This window comes from Anas platyrhynchos, chromosome 1 (assembly GCF_047663525.1).
Source record: "Anas platyrhynchos isolate ZD024472 breed Pekin duck chromosome 1, IASCAAS_PekinDuck_T2T, whole genome shotgun sequence".
In the NCBI taxonomy this organism is placed as follows: Eukaryota; Metazoa; Chordata; class Aves; order Anseriformes; family Anatidae; genus Anas; species Anas platyrhynchos.
In genome coordinates, this window is record NC_092587.1 from 2,964,657 (window position 1) to 2,980,198 (window position 15,542).

Here is a 15,542-nt window from a genome sequence, read left to right on the forward strand (position 1 = left end):
CCTGACAAAGACATCAGGTTTGTTTAGCACGGCGATGAGATCAAGGGGCTTCTGGTGGGCATGGGCACCCACAGGGGATGGGGAAAGGAGGAAAAGCTGAGGAAGAGCCCAAACATTGCTTCCTGCCAGCGAGAACTTGGTGCATTCCCTATGGGAAATAGGAACGGGTCCTGCTGTGGGGGCATCTGGGCTGCCCTGGGCAGAACCCTTGCATACAGGCACCCACATCTCTTGACCTTCAGTCCTTTCCGTGTGTCCTTCCCATCTTCTGGCTGTCCTAAAGGGAACGACTCACCCTAATCCCATTGACATCTTGTCCCTTAACCTCCTGGGTAAGACACACCAGTGACTGCTTTCCAGTAGAGACTCGGAGGAGCTCAAGGCACCCAGGAGGAACACGAGTGAGCCCTTTCCTCCATGCAACCAGAGCCGGTGGGAGGCTTGGTGCTGGCCTTAAGTCCCCAACCTCCATCTGCATTAAGGCTGTGGAGTGTGTTGCTGTCATCACCAGACCCATCCAGACCACAAACCAACCTCAAACCCTCCCCTCTGCATTGCCCAGCCCAATGGTCAATGCCCGGCCCCACGTAGGCTGAGCAGTCTCATGGGATCTGAGCATCCCTGAGCACCCTCCATACCCTTTTTGGTCACAGAGAGCCCCTCTAAATCCTCTCAGCCTCATGTCCCCCATCTTTCCAGGGTTATGGAACATTATTTTCCAGGTCCTCATGTCCCCCGTCGTTCCAGAATAAGGTTTCTTTCTTGTCATATGGTGTTGTCATATGGCTGGGTAGATAGGGAAAGGACAAAGATAAAAATCTGTATATCAATGCTGCCCTTTTTAGGCTTTCCAGACCCTCTGTCATTCCCTCTCTTCCTTTCCCTTTGCCTTTCTAACACAGAAGATGATTCAGGCTCAGTTTCTTGGCTGAAAGGTTGAGACAGAAGGAACGAGCTCGTGGACTGTGTGCCAGGGAACAGTGGGAATGGGTCTTGATACCATCACTTCTCCAGGGCTTGTTATTTCCTTTTGGGTGTTTTTTTTTTTCCTCTCTCTTTTTTTTTTTTTTTTTTTCCCTCAACTATCAAACTACACAACTACAAATCAGGGAAGCCAGGGACTGTGATCTTCTTGCTTTACTCAGGAAGGGATGGAGGTCGTGATGTGGAGCACAAAGCAGATCAGCTAAAACTCTGTTTTTTCTAGAGAAGGGCACTGTAATGTTTGGGTTGCTGTGGGACTGAAGATTTTCTGAAACTGCAAGGGAACACGGTGAAGATAGCAAGGGAGAGAAGTAATGTGGATGCAACTCTGAAACACATGCTCATGGGTTCTCCTGAATATCCAGAGGGACCCAACAGTCCTATGGATAGCGAGATTATCCTGAATTGTGATCGTACTAATGGAAAGGATTAGAAACCTTCTCCAGCTGGTTTTCAGCCCAATCTTTAGGAATTGGCTTGAGACCAGCAAAGACAAAAACCTACAGTTTTGAGCACTTTCTTCCATAGCACTGGTTCCCTATCAGGAGTAGACCAGGGCTGTGTATCAGGTCCGTTCTCATCATCCCAGTTATTGATGCTCCTCCGTGACACCTTGTTATGAGATGTGGCTGGAATCGTACGGTCCTGTATTTGTGCAGGACAGATTTCAATATCAGATACAGATCATCAAGAAGAGAAATAGCCTGTGTTGTGTTGTGCGTTCTGCAGTAATATATTGCCCCATGGGATATTAGCAATAAGAACCATAATAGCATCTGACTAGCATTTGAGTGAGTCAGTTTGGTAGGCTCTCGTGTGTTTTTTTATTTCTCTTTTGCACATCATCATCACAAATTCTGCCCTCTGTGCCACCATTTTCAGCCGGGTAGATTTGTTCAGTCAACAACAGTAATACACTGATAGTGCCAGAGAAAAATGAGCAGGCTCTGGATTGTTCTTCTTCAGTTCTCTTGTGTCGATGGGACCAAAAAAAAAAAGCAGTTAAACTGCTTTATCCTTAAAGTGAGGAGGCAGGGGGAAAGTTTATTTTGTGATGACAGTGGTTGTTGTCTGAAAAATGTAACGAGAATGCTTTTCTCCAAGGATTGTCCTGCAGTCTAAATGGAAGGAGGAAAAACACTCATGTTCCCTTCCTGCTTTTGTTTTCCTGCAGATCCGTGTGGATGGCACCACCAAGAACACGCTGGAGTACGAGATCGTGCAGGTGGTGGACACCGGCCCCGTATTACGGGATATGGCCTTCTCAGTGGATCATGAACACCTCTATATCATGTCTGAGAAGCAGGTAAGAAACCTCATCAGACCACGCTGTTGGGAAATTTTTTGGCTTGGCCATGCAACGGATGGCAGAATTTGGCCTGAAATTCTCAGAGTGAAAACAACTCCTACAAAAGAGCCTTGTGCTGTATTAAAAATCTAATGATTGTGCTTAGAAACCATTGCATTTATACACTGATGGAGATTATTGAGGGGCTGGGGCACAGACCATGGGGGGAGAAAACACCCCCAAGTGTTGCCTTATGCGGTCCACGTCCTGCTGGCTACATGACGAGGAGCTGCTGTCGCATCTGCTGCGTGCCACGTTGCTCTCCACCCCCATTCAAACTGTGGCTGCATCTGCCACCGACATGGATAGGGTGGGTAAATGCAACGCTGAATCATTTGGCTCCAAATGGAGTATTTGGAGAAGCTGGAGCTTCTCTGAGACGCGGTGATCTGGAGTGTGGGACACTGCCTGCTGGGGTGCAGGCCAATTTTATTGTGACATTCCTGCTGTGTTATTAGTGTTTGTATTATTGAAAATATTGCCAGCCAGAGATTGGGGAAGAGCCAGTCTGGGTGTTCAACATGGAATTGTGGCTGGTTTCAGCAGAGTGCTTGACCTTAAGGAAGCTTGCTCTTTGAGTTGGGAGAACTAGTTTTGCATGAAGAAATTAATTGTTTTGCAATTAGCCTTGTGGACATGCAGGGACTTATTGTAACTGGTTAATTTGTGCGTGCTTGTGAGGATCTTTAGGATCCCTAGGTAAAAAACGGAGACAAGAGGGAATGTGGTAGGGTGATGTGGGTGCCCAACTGCATGGCTTCAGCGCCCAGTCCAAGTGTGGTGTGTTCACCCAGGGGTTAAAGTTCAGTGATTCATTGAGTAAATATTACTCTCCTGACCTTGCACCATGTAAATGGCACCAGACAGAAGAAAAAAAACCAAAAAAACAAAAACAAAGCAAACAAGAAAACAACTTGAAATGCTTCCTATTGCCTTCATGAACTGCCTGAAGGGTCTGTGTTTGGGAGGTCACTTTCCAGCAGTGTTCCAGCAGACCACGGTGTCCTCTCCGCTCTTCCACTATTATGGCTGTTTGTCCACCCGCTAATTCCTGCCTCGTAAGAAGCAGGAGTGAATGATTGTCCCCTTTTCACCTGTCATGATTTTACAGACCTTCCTCACATCCTCTTCAGGTGGCTGGAGTAGTCTGGAGTTGATCATTTCCAAGCTATTTATGATGGTCGTTTCTTCTGATTGAAATTTTTCATTTTAAATGTTTTGTCTCTGTGAGGGCTCCCGTGTTTCTAGCCCTCACTCCGAGCTGTGAGCATCTGTACCTCAAATATTACGTGGGGAGTGGAGCCACTCTGCCCATTCATCTTCATTAGCGAGGTTGTGAGATGGTGATAACCCAGGAGCAAGGAGGTGGTGACAGAGCTGGGATTTCATTCTCATCTGCTCCATGCTGGGAAGGATGGGATGTCTTCTGCAGTGCCAAAGTGAAATCAGTCCCAGTCTTACCACTGTTCACTCACTTCCTATCTCCCCTTTCCTTAAAGAAATGAAATTTGGGACAAGAAAAGTAACTTGTTTTTCCTCCAGAAACTTCCAAGAATGTATTCTTGCTGATATTTTAACTACCTGCACTTCCCTGACCACTATAACATGAGCAGGCTCATTTTGATGATTGGGACCCCACAGAGGTTGTTCGTGGAACCCCACGGAGAATCCAGTCCCGTTTCCCCTGTCATTTATTAGACCACCTCCACCCACCCATCTTTGAAACCCAAAGGTTAGTGAAAAGGGCACGGGGAAGGTGCAGGGGTTGAAGACATGATGGAGAGTGGCATGGAAGAGGCTGGCCTTGTGTTGGCTTTGCTGTACAAGCCATGTAGTCTGGTCCTTTTCATAAATGGACGATGCCCTGAGTTACCAAAACTTTTCAATGCCCACAGAAATCCCTAAATACTGCAAGGTCTGTAAGGTGAGGGACAGGAGGGTGAAAGCTTGACCTGACCTTCCAAAGGCAGGAATAGTCCAAGGTTTCTCCAAGCTCAGTTTTCAGGGCTCAACCTTGCCCATGCTCTAGAGATACCAGCAGTTCTGTTGGATGTTCAACTACTCCATCAAAAATAGTTTTCCTGGGCTCGGCTTCATCACTCGTCAACCCTCAGTGGGAATGGGAACCCCAATGACAAACCAGTTTCTTCATCTTGTCCCAGATGGTTTTCGTCCATCACAGCCCTGTGGTCCACCCTTGCAGGCCCCCTGAATGCCGAGCACTACCTGAGACATGCCCTGCTCTCAGGAGCAGGAGGCAGCAGCTTGTCACCAGCAGAAGGCTCTGCTATATATAATAAATACATAATTTACAGGGAAAGAGATCAAATGAAGCAGAGGAGAAGGTTTGTCACCAAACTTACAAGCAGGATGGGGTTTCCCACTGACCGGGAGGTTCTCATGTGGTGACAGCAGGGAAGGAGCTGCTCTGGGGTTTTAATTCCCTGCTTATATCTCTGAATGTCACTTGTCCCTCCATCGACGTGTTCCCTGGGGGCTTGGGGATATGGGTACATTGGAGGCTTGGGCTGTTTCTTTCTTTTTCTTTCTTTCTGGTGTGCAGACAGCAGAGAGCCCGGTGCCTCACACGCTGATGTGAGGGGATGAGGAGCAGATGGGGAATGCTGGAGGAGCAGGGGAAGGAAATCCTCAGTGTCTCTGCATCTCCTCTGCTCCCCATCACACACGCACATTTCCTTAGGTCCCTCTTCCTCCTCTCACCTCTCTCTGACCCTCTTTCTCCTACCAAGATAGAAGCCTGAACCTACAAGCTCCCTGGAGCTCTCTGCAGGGTTTGAAATCCCTTTTTCAGCCCTCTCCTGCTCTCTCTGCCTCTCTCCAATCCCCATCCCTCTTTCTGGCCCTGTCCTCTCATTTTCAGGCTTTTCTGTTACTCCTCCACTCCTGGCACCCCTTTTCCTTTGCTCTCTTCTCTTCCAGCTGTCCCCACACCGCAGGATGACCAGCTCTCCTTGCCTTCTAAATGCTGAAGTGTTGATATTTACACACAACCTCTGCATGTCAGGAGGGGCAGGATGTTATTTGATATTGTGGCACTGGACTAGTTTTTGGAAAATTACCCCTAAGTACCTCCATTTCAGCATGTCAAGCTCCTGGGTCTCTCCCAGCTCTGGGTTTTGCAGAGCTGATGCAGCACCTGGAAGCAACTCCAAGATATGAGAAACTTCGCTCTTCCCTTTGATATTGGGGGATCAAAGGGAAGAGCTAGAGAAAACGAACTTAAAGGCTGAAAAAAAGAGAAGGCAAACAGCAAGAGGCCCCAACTTTATTTTATTAAAATTCCAAGGCTTTGAGCTGTCTCCTCCTTTTGGTTTAACTAATGGTTAGAGAAGACTCTGCAAATGGTTTATGAGTAACCCTGTCTTTTACTCAATGAAGGAGATTTGCTGTCCCTGTCTGTGCAGGCAGTTTGGTTTTGTGCAGGTGAGTGGAAAGTTGTGCTTCTTCCCTGTAAACTGGCAGAAAGGCATCTAGGATCTGAGAATAACCCATATCTGTGCTATCATGCCCCCAAAAATGAAAATATATCAAAGGTGAGACTGGGAGGGCCATGCGTAGCAGAATCAGATAGGTACTGTGGGGGTCTCTTTTAAACGCTGCCAATGAAATATCAAATAAATATGTACTTCAACTAAAGCATGGCAGAAAAAGCATTTGGTAAAAATTAAGTAACGGTATCACAAATCATGTTGACAGGCTCTTTTTGGCCTTTCTCTGTCTGTTTCTCATTAAAACGGGGGAAGCTTTTACCTATTTGTCTCCTGAGATTTATTCTTCTTCCCTTTGCCTCTGAGTCACTATCTGCAACAGAATTATTGTGTGCAAATTAGCTGCAAAGGAAGAGGTGGTGACTGCTTGGTTTACTTCTGATTTCGTGACCACTGATTAAAATCTTGTCTGCTGCTTGTGTTATCATATCAATTAGTTAAAGCAATCATTAATAACTTTACCTAATTATAGCTTAATTTCTTCAAATGTGGTCTTTGCACAAGATTTCAATTAGCATTAACTCCTCGGCTTGGAGTGGCTGTTTCCAGGGGATTGTCAGCCCGAGCCTGTCCTCACAAACACTGGCTCAAGATCACAAGTTTTAAAAATAACTCAAGAGTTTTTCCTTTTAATTTGCATTTGTTTGTTTGCGAGCCATAAGGTTGCATGCGGACCATGTTTTTCATCATTGGTCCAAGACACCGGAAAAGACAGGAATTATTGTGTTTGAAAACGCCATGCTGAGATTGCCTAATAAATCTGACTTTTTGACCCGGGGGTTTAAAAGAGACACCCATAAGCTGTCATAAATATCGGCATTGCTGTTGCAGATGTCTATCATTAACTCTGTTGCCTTGAAGGTTTTGGGGGCAGTGTCTGTTGTCTTGCAGAAGGGGCTGCTGTGCGTGGAAGGTGATCGCTCTGTGCACGTTCACTCTTTGGAGATACTCAGGTCTTCTGCAAGACTTTACTCTTCAACTTCTGAAAGCTAGGAGGGAAGGATATTGGCCGTATGGTCTCTGTTTCGGAGTAATTGACTGCTCCTGGACCAGGCTGACGTGCTAGGTAAGATCAGGGTCATCAGAGCTTCTAAGAGGCCCAAATAAAATGCAGAAATAAACTCTATTTATGAAGATGCATCATGTTTGGCTCTCTCTACATCCTCAAAAGAAAGATGCTCCTAACTGCCCATTTCATTGCCCTGATACCCTGCTTTGGGGCATTCCTGGACAAAACACATAGGGAAGAGAAGTTCCTAGAGTTCAGTCAATCTCTAACAAGTGGTGAGTGTAATCCCAGCTGGCGGCGGAGGCAACTTTTGTTCTCTGACTCTTCTTCCCTGCCCTTAAAATACCACTCATCACCCTCAGCAATATCGGAGGCTGAACTCCGCTCTCCCTCGCATTAGCTTTCACCTAATTAAGGGCCTGTTAAATAAGGTCAGATGCCCTCTGAGAAATGACTGCATGGTTGGAAAAACCCGCATGGATGCTCAGCTGAGGATGGAAAAGACACTGTGTGAGAGCCGGTATATGCCAGCCAAGAATGATAAAAGCAATTTGGCCCACTGGCAAAACTGCAGTACACTGTGCTGCCGACTCTCTCGGAATAATTCTTTATCAGCATAATGCATATTATGGCAAAAAGTCAGAGTTTAGCTTGATTTTAACTCATTTGGGTATCCTAGGAGCAAACAGCTGTAAGAGGAGGGATGCGCTACACCTCCTGCTGGGTTTGTTGTGTGCTCCAGGAGGGATGTACATAACAGAAAAATGGGGTGATTGGGTGAGGAGCCAGTTCAAGATCTTGGAAATGCCCCAGATGAGCCATCTATGGCAGAATAAGATATTCCACCAGGGTCTGTCTCCATCCCATGAGATGCACGGGCATCTGAGATTGCGTCTCCCACCATCCCTCAGTCTTGGGACTTATGTCTGGTCTTGGTGGTGGCATTATTTATGCCTAAACTCTACACTTACTTTCTCTTATATGTTTCTTCCATTTGGGGGCAGAATTATGGCTTTCACTTTGCCATCTGTGGAGCTGCATTTGGCTTGAGCTTCAGCAGTGTCTAATGTCAGCGTTCATCTCTCAGCATGCCAGAGACTTCCCCATGCCAAGCTGCTCCCTCCGTGGGCTGCTCAAGGAGGCAGCACAGGAGCTGGAGGATGCATAGAGGCATTTGGAGGTGCTGTGTTCGTATAAAGGATGGGGTGGTTAAGTTTTGGGACTTTGGAGGTGCTGTGTTCCTGGTGTGGTTAAGCTTTGGGACTCCTTGCCTCAAGGTATCCCTGTGGTGAGCACAATTGTAGGGTTTTTTTGGGGGTTGTGATGTGAGGAATGAGATGGGTTGGTCAGACTAAGCAGCAGCCAAGCCTTCCTCCTCCTTCTCTCCCCTGTTTATTAGTGGGAACATTCATCCTTCATCCTTCTAATTCAGTGGCTGTCATCTGGGGCTCTCCTCCTTTGTACAAAAAGCAAAAAAAAAAAAAAAAAACATAAAAAAATTGAATGAGTAAGACTGGAGGAAAGGTAGAGCAATGCCCTTAAATACAAAAAGCATCTGTAGAGTCATTCCCTAGGTGAGAAGTGGCAGGGACTATTGATCCTCATGGGTAGGCGATGGGTGGGAAGTAGGGCAGATGCCTCCCCTGGGGCCCGGGGTCATCTGGGCACTATCGATTGCGGTGTTGTTCCTCCGTGGTGTGGCCTCGGTGAGCCAAACACAGTCTGCTGAGCAGAGAAATACTCTTATTTTCAAAAAATAAAATAAAATAAAATCCACTCCCATCACTCTGAGCCCTGGCAGACTGCTAGGCTGTGGTTTCAGCTGGGAATAGGTTAGAGTATTAAGGGCAGCTCAAGGAATTTAGCTGGAAATCTGAAAATCTCCATCCCCTCCTCCCCCAGCCCCTGACCCTGTAACAGACCCAGAAGAAGGGGAGAAGAAAAGAGGAAACCGAAGAAGCTGGTGATTATATGTGAAGCCTGGCAGCTCTGTAATCCTGGACTCCATTAAACATCTGTCTCCTCCAATCTCAGTGACAGCCAGGTCTCCTCCTCTCCGCTGCCACACTCAGACCTTACATTTGCAGGTCACTTGAAAGCACCAGCGGTTAATCAGCCCCTGCTTTGGTATTCCAGTCCAGCCCAGCCTGGGCACCAGTGCTCCCAGGGAGGGAGGATCTGGGCAGGACAGAGACCCTGCCTCAGGAAATCCTCAGTACAGGCACTTTCATGCCTCTTGGGCTTAAGCTTTTAATTTTAATTTTTAAGCTTTTTTTCTAGGACTATTTTCTAGTATTTATTTTGTGTGTGATACCCCCGAATTCCTAAGCCTGCTCCTTGTTAATGGGGATTAATAACCATTTTGTTGTCAGACCCAGAGAGAACTTTTAAAAGTGCCCCAGAATTTTTCGCTGCCTTTTGCCTGCTTTGCCTTGGGCCTTTCTTGCTTTATTTCCCCGCTAAATCCCTCTCATCACTTTATACTGCATGATATAGCCATTATCATCATAGATGAGTGGAGTAGGACCAGGAAAATGAAGCCATTCCACAACCTGCCCTTGAAAGGCGAGCTGGCTTTTATGCTCATTTCTGTCATAAAAAGAACTTTGATGTCATGCTGTATTTTCCAGTTGTGTTTGGCTACAAGTGTACTCAACTGCCCTGAAAATGATTTTCGTGTAGTATCTCCTAACAGGATGATGATGTAATGGGAGTCTCTGAAATCTATTTTTTGGTGTATTATTATTATTACTATTACTATTACTATTATTATTATTATTATTATTATTATTATTATTATTATTATTATTTGACAACCCAGGAAGACACCCAGTACTGTAACGAGGTTGTGTCCATATGACAAACAGGGCGATCCTGGGGTTTTCGTGTGGTTAAGCAGTTTTGAGGGGGCAGTAAATCAATGCAAAGGGTTGTGTGGATCGATCAGTAGGTGGCTGCCTGCCCATTCAGTGGGTGTCGTTTGTGGACGGGACAATTTCTCTGCCAAGTTATCCACGTGACATTGAGTCAGGTTAATGTTGGGGCTCTTTGAGATAATGGTCTTTTAAACTCCTAGCCCTGCTGTATCACCTCAATCCCAGCACTACTCATGGCTTTCTGTCTACCTGCAAATCCTCTCCTTTAATTCATCTGATGAAGGGATTCTTCTTTTCCTATAGTCCTGAACTCCTGTGTGCAATACTACTCTTGTACCCCTTCTCCAAGAGCCTGGATCCATGGGGAACTATGGTGTACCCATGAGCTTGTAAAGCATGTTGGGTATTGTGAGGATGAAAGGCAATGTTCATACACACTCCCTGCTCCCATGGCATCATTTGGGAAGCTTTCTGTGGAAGGAACCTTCCAGGCACTTTTGAAGTTCACTTCTTGGTAGTTTCTGCCCCAGAAAGCACAGTTTCCTTCCATCATCACAGCAGGGACATGTTTTGATGGAGTATTAACTCCAGGTTGATTCACACTACTCCTGTTTTTCTGCCTGAATTCACAGAGTACTGGCACAAAGGAGGCAGGCAGACATTTGCACCAGCCTTACCTCCATCAGGATTAAGTATCCTTATCTCCCAACATCAGTACTAATAAATGCAATAAATCAGGGTACACGCCGAAACCAAATGTCACAGTGTGACCTGTGCCAGTAGAGCTCAGCTCTTTCTCTCCCCAAAGGGGTTAGCCCCATCCAGACTGGATAGGGAAGGAACCCAAGCCATTACTGGGCAGTTTTTGGGGGACAGAGTTTTGGACAGCCAAATCCACGCAAGAGACCGTGAAGAACTTGACAGTGTTTCTGACCTCTCTGGCTGTAGGAGGTGTTTTGCTTCTGGCCATCCCAAAGCCTTTAAACCTGTTGTATTTTAGGTTGAGCTTGAAGTGCCATCAATTAGAGGGGTCCTCTTTTGGCTTCTTCATGAAATAAACTCATCTGCCAGCCATTGAATGAATGGAAATGATGTACGTAACTCCCTGATTGCTATTTTTGCATTCCCTGTAATTGTTTCTGAAAACAATTATGTGTTTCTGACATTTAGGCAGGGCTCTTCAGGCAGCTGCTACTGCAAACACTGAGCACTTTGAGCCTCCCCGTGTGCTGTGGTTGGTCTGAACTGCTTCATGCTCAGCTACAGTCGACTCTGAGCAAAATGCTGGTAAGGGACAGGACGTCTTTCACCCACAGGATGCAGCGTGGAAATGAGCCAGGAAAGATTTGGAAAGCCTTCGGTCTCCAGAACAGATGGGGAGATGGGTTTCTTTTCCTTCTGGAGGAAGCTCTGCCTTTTATAAACAGCCCTCTCAGGCTCTCCCTGGCTTAAAACCATCTCCCAACCACCGTGTCCATCACCAGCCAATGGAGGGGTGAAAAAGAAGGTAACAGAGCTCACGGCACAGCTTTGAGCAACTCATGGGATGTGGCCTGCTGGTCCTCACCTGGGACCACCCTTGCTTTCATTGTGGCTTCACTTGACACCCTTAAAACCTCAGGGGATTTGGCAACTGGATCAGAATCAGAAACTAGTGTGATAGAAGACTCTTCTTGCTCTCTGTGAGCTGCTTGAGCCATCAGGCACTGGGATGGATTGCCCAGGGAGGTGATGGAGTCCCCATCCCTGGGGATGTTCAAGGAAAGGTTGGATGTTGTGCACAGAGACATGGTTTAGTGGTGACATCGGTGATAGGGGGATGGTTGGACCAGATGATCTTGGAGACCTCTTCCAACCTTAATGATTCAATGATTCTATAATTCTAAAGGAAACCCATCTCCTGGCACCCCAACAGACCAACAAAGGGTTGTGGGTTCATGCATCTGTGCTATAATCCACTTCCAGGTGGCCATTTTCTTCACCCTTTCCCTTTTTTTCCCTCTGTAAGAGCATTATCAACCCCCAAGACTTTCACCTCAGGCCATTAACTGGCAGGTTGGTCATTACGAACCACTTGGCAGTGACTGATGACGGGGGGGCTCTTTTGCTACGGCAAATGTGGAACTGATTGTCTGGGTGACCCCGTTTGACCTCAGGAATTCTGCATTTAACCTGGCTTTAGACATAATAAACTCCAGTAATTAGCAGAGAAATTCACCGGTGACATGTCTAATTGATTGGAAATGCCAGTCCCCCGTGAGACGTGAAGCTGCACCGAGCTGGGGGGAGCCACCTGACATGCGCGGGGTCATTGGGATGCTGTCAGGAGGCAGGAAAATGCCGGGAAGGAATGCAAAGCATGCTGTAGGTTTGCTTTTCTTTCCAGCTGAGCGTGCTGTGGGTTTGCTTTTCTTTCCAGCTAATGGACTTGGTGAGCATGCTATCCATCACTAATTACTTACCCCTTTACTCAGCACTTTCCCAAGGTTGAGCTCACACCTTTGGGAAAACACACCCAACATCTGCACAGTCCATCTTAACCATGGGCTGGCGAAGAGAAAAACACTTTCTGCAATCCCCGGCTCCAAAATCCAGTTGTTTGTGCCCTACTGAGGAGGCAGGTATGGGCCCTATTTGGGGGAATGTGGTCTTTTTCAGTATGGATTTGTGGTATCCCTTCCCAGCCTTGCATTTGTGCTTCTAAACTGATGACAGCTGGAAAATATAATAATAATAATAATAATAATAATAATAATAATAATAATAATAATAATAATATGATGATGATGATGATGATGTTTTGTTTTGTTTGTTTATTTGTTTGTCCTTGTGTACTAAGAAGTCTAGAAGAGGCTGGGAATATCAGCAGTGATGTTCTCTCAACCAGCCAGTGGTGGTGCCCAAAAAAGTACAGGTGTAGACACTGTGTCGTTGACCAGAAAGACTTTATTTTTTTTGCTTTTTATTTTTTTAGTGTGTCAATGGGGGGACTCTGGCTTTGCAACCTGATGGTGGCTCCTGCTGCTGTTCAGCACCCAGGATTTCACTCAACTCTGTGCTCGAGCTCTGTTGGTGTCCTTGGGGTGCATCACCCCCTTCCCAGCAAAGGGAGGCTCAGAAACCCATCCAGGGCTTCGGGGACACTTTCCTACCCCGGATCAATAAATTAAGAAGGCAGAAGAAATACAGTGACAACACCATATGCACTAAAGCATCCTGCGGAGGTCGTGGAGTCTCAAAACAAACATTAGATGTGCAAACAGTGCATCAGCATCCCTCCGCGAGGGTAGCTAGCTGCAGATCCATTTATCGCCTTCTATCATTTGTTTTCATTAATTTTCATAGTTAAACAGATAAAAGTGCTCAGGGCAAATATTGCAGGCTCTCCCCGCTCCCACACAAGCCTTCCTTTTCTCTCTCCTAGCCTTTCTTTTTAGGCTGACAATCAATCGAGCTACTACTAATTGTGGCACAAAGTTTATATAACCAACTAATCGCACTGACTCCTTGCCCCTGTCTTCCCCGGGGATGTGCTCAGGCAGATTTAGGTTGTTGTACCTCCTACCTGGAGGAACAGTAGAGAGCTGGTCCTGGTACAAAATGACCTTTTGAATTCCAAAATATCCTTATTTGATGGATGCAGATGACTTAGTGTACGTCTATGTTTGCTTCTTCACCCAACTATTTAAGGGAAGGAAGGACAAATCATACCTGATAAATAATTGTAGTTTTGAATAGTATTTCTCTTATATAAAGGCACTATTTTCAGGTTTTAGCATAACCATTTTCCCTTGGATCCTAGAAAAACAGCCAGCTGCTCTACTGTGCTGATGAAAATTTCTTTCCCAGCTCGGTGAGGTCCCTGGAAATACCCGTTGTATTTCAATGGGATTTTTTTTTTCCTTTTATTTGTTTCTTTCTGTCACTGCCTCTCAAAAACATGACTTTTTGTTGTTGTTGTTGTTTCTCCACTGGAAAGCGGCCTTGAATTTACTGCCAAATTTGCGGGGAAAAATATTTGTTCTGGCTCCGTGATTTGCTCTTAGGCTGGGGTGCTGCTCTTTCTCCTGTTGGCTGTGACAGTGGTCAAGTGAAACTCAGACCTGACGTAGAATTTTGTTGTCTCCTTAGTGTTTTCTTAGATTTCTTAAGAGGCCACAGGCTTTTCCTGACTTCCCTTTTTTTTTTTTTTTTTTTTTTTGGTGCAGATGGGGGGGTGGTTGAGTTGCCCTAGTGGCAGAAATCCCATTACATCTTTCCTTTGTCGTACCACAGGTCTGTGGTGGGGTGCTGTGGGTGACTGGGAAGATGATGCACAAACTCTTGTGATTACAGCTTCTGGCTGTAGCCTCTCCTAGGGATGTGCACTGCAGAAAACTTATAGGACATCATACACAAAAGCTGGACCTACTGGTGGATCCAGCACGTTTGTGGATCTGCTGTACTGTCCATGCCAGATCACAGGGCAAGAGAAAAGCCGTGTCACATAGATATTACCCACCACTGAGTTACATCCCTCCCTCTCCAACTTCAAAGAGGAAACACCATTGTGCTAGTATAAGACAGTCACCACCTGCACATGCCAGATTTCTGCAAACCTCAAAGCACGAAAGGCAGAAAATAGGGAATCAGATTTGTATATATATATATATATTTTTTTTTTTTTCGTAGCTGTAATAGTTGGCAAATCATAAGCACATAAGCCTAACAGTTGTGTGATGAACTCTCATGTACACGTCTATTCCTACTTGTATTGGACCTCAAAGGATGTTACAAAAAACGAACTTTGTTCTGTGACCCCTCTGTGTGGTGGGTGTCTTCTGAAGTTGCTGACAACTTTGGATGCTCCAGTATAAACTTAGATATATATCATATATATATATATGTATATATATGTATACATATATATGAAAATCACCTTCTGTGCCTGGGAGGCTTGTCTGGGATGGAAGGCAGCATGTGTTTGGCAAAGCACAGCACCATTACACTAATGCATCTGCAAATACTCCGGGCTGGGCTGGTGAGGGGCTGTTTGGCTAATGGACAGCCTGGGCTAATAGAATTAGCCTCGTGTTCACAGCCTGAGCGGGGAGGAGGGGAGCTGTCCCTTTCAGTCTTCCTCATCCCCTGACATCTTATTCCCCCATTACAGCCCAGGAAGGGAAGCAGGAAATGGGGAGCCTTAATATAGAGGAAAAAATGTGCTGGTGTTTTCTGTCCCCGTGAACAAGAGGGGGAAAACGAGGAGCTGGGTGGCAATGCCTTCCTCTGGGTGAGACGTGTGAGCACAGGCTGCAGGAGGACTGCCCTGCTGTCATGCTTCACAAACCACCCTTCCCTCAAACGGGACAAGGTCAGAAGCGTGTTTGTCACTTGAGCTCCAGACAGCAAACGATGCTGATTTAATTAACCCAGCGAGCCCTGCTGGCCTCGTCTCCGAGGGCTCGGGACATCACAGAGTGTGGGTGAACGGAGGCAGGGGGAAGAGAGAGGGGGGAAGAGGGCAAAGACGTGTGGCCATTGAACCATCAGGAGCCATCTCAAAGCACTTTGCTTCTCGCAGCCAAAAAGCTCCTTATAATTAGTCTTGATGTGATTTACATTTACTTTAAGGCATCTGCATAATGGGCTGTAATGCACAGGAAATGTAGTCATGAGCTCCTGAAAGCTTATGGGGACTGGCAATTCCCATGGAGCAGGAAATATCCCTTTCACTGCAACTGGATGTGAGCCTGGCCATACAGGGAATGTTCATGGGGTAATGTGCCAGAAATCCTCCTACCAATCTCTTTGATCTGTCAGCTGTATTTATGAAG

At 46.1% G+C, this 15,542-nt stretch overlaps 1 protein-coding gene across 5 annotated transcripts in view; it reads left to right on the forward strand.

Annotated features, from left to right (window-relative positions):
* The window catches only part of PLXNA4 (plexin A4), a 406,242-nt gene that overhangs the window by 195,452 nt on the left and 195,248 nt on the right, over positions 1–15,542 (forward strand). For 4 of the 5 annotated variants that reach the window (XM_072041446.1, XM_072041417.1, XM_038186736.2 and 1 more), the window contains exon 4: positions 2,159–2,290. In XM_072041446.1, coding sequence (XP_071897547.1) covers positions 2,159–2,290 — 132 coding nt within the window. Of the gene's footprint in view, positions 1–2,158; positions 2,291–8,752; positions 8,892–15,542 lie in introns of those variants that run through there. The other variant, XM_072041518.1, reaches the window with a different exon arrangement.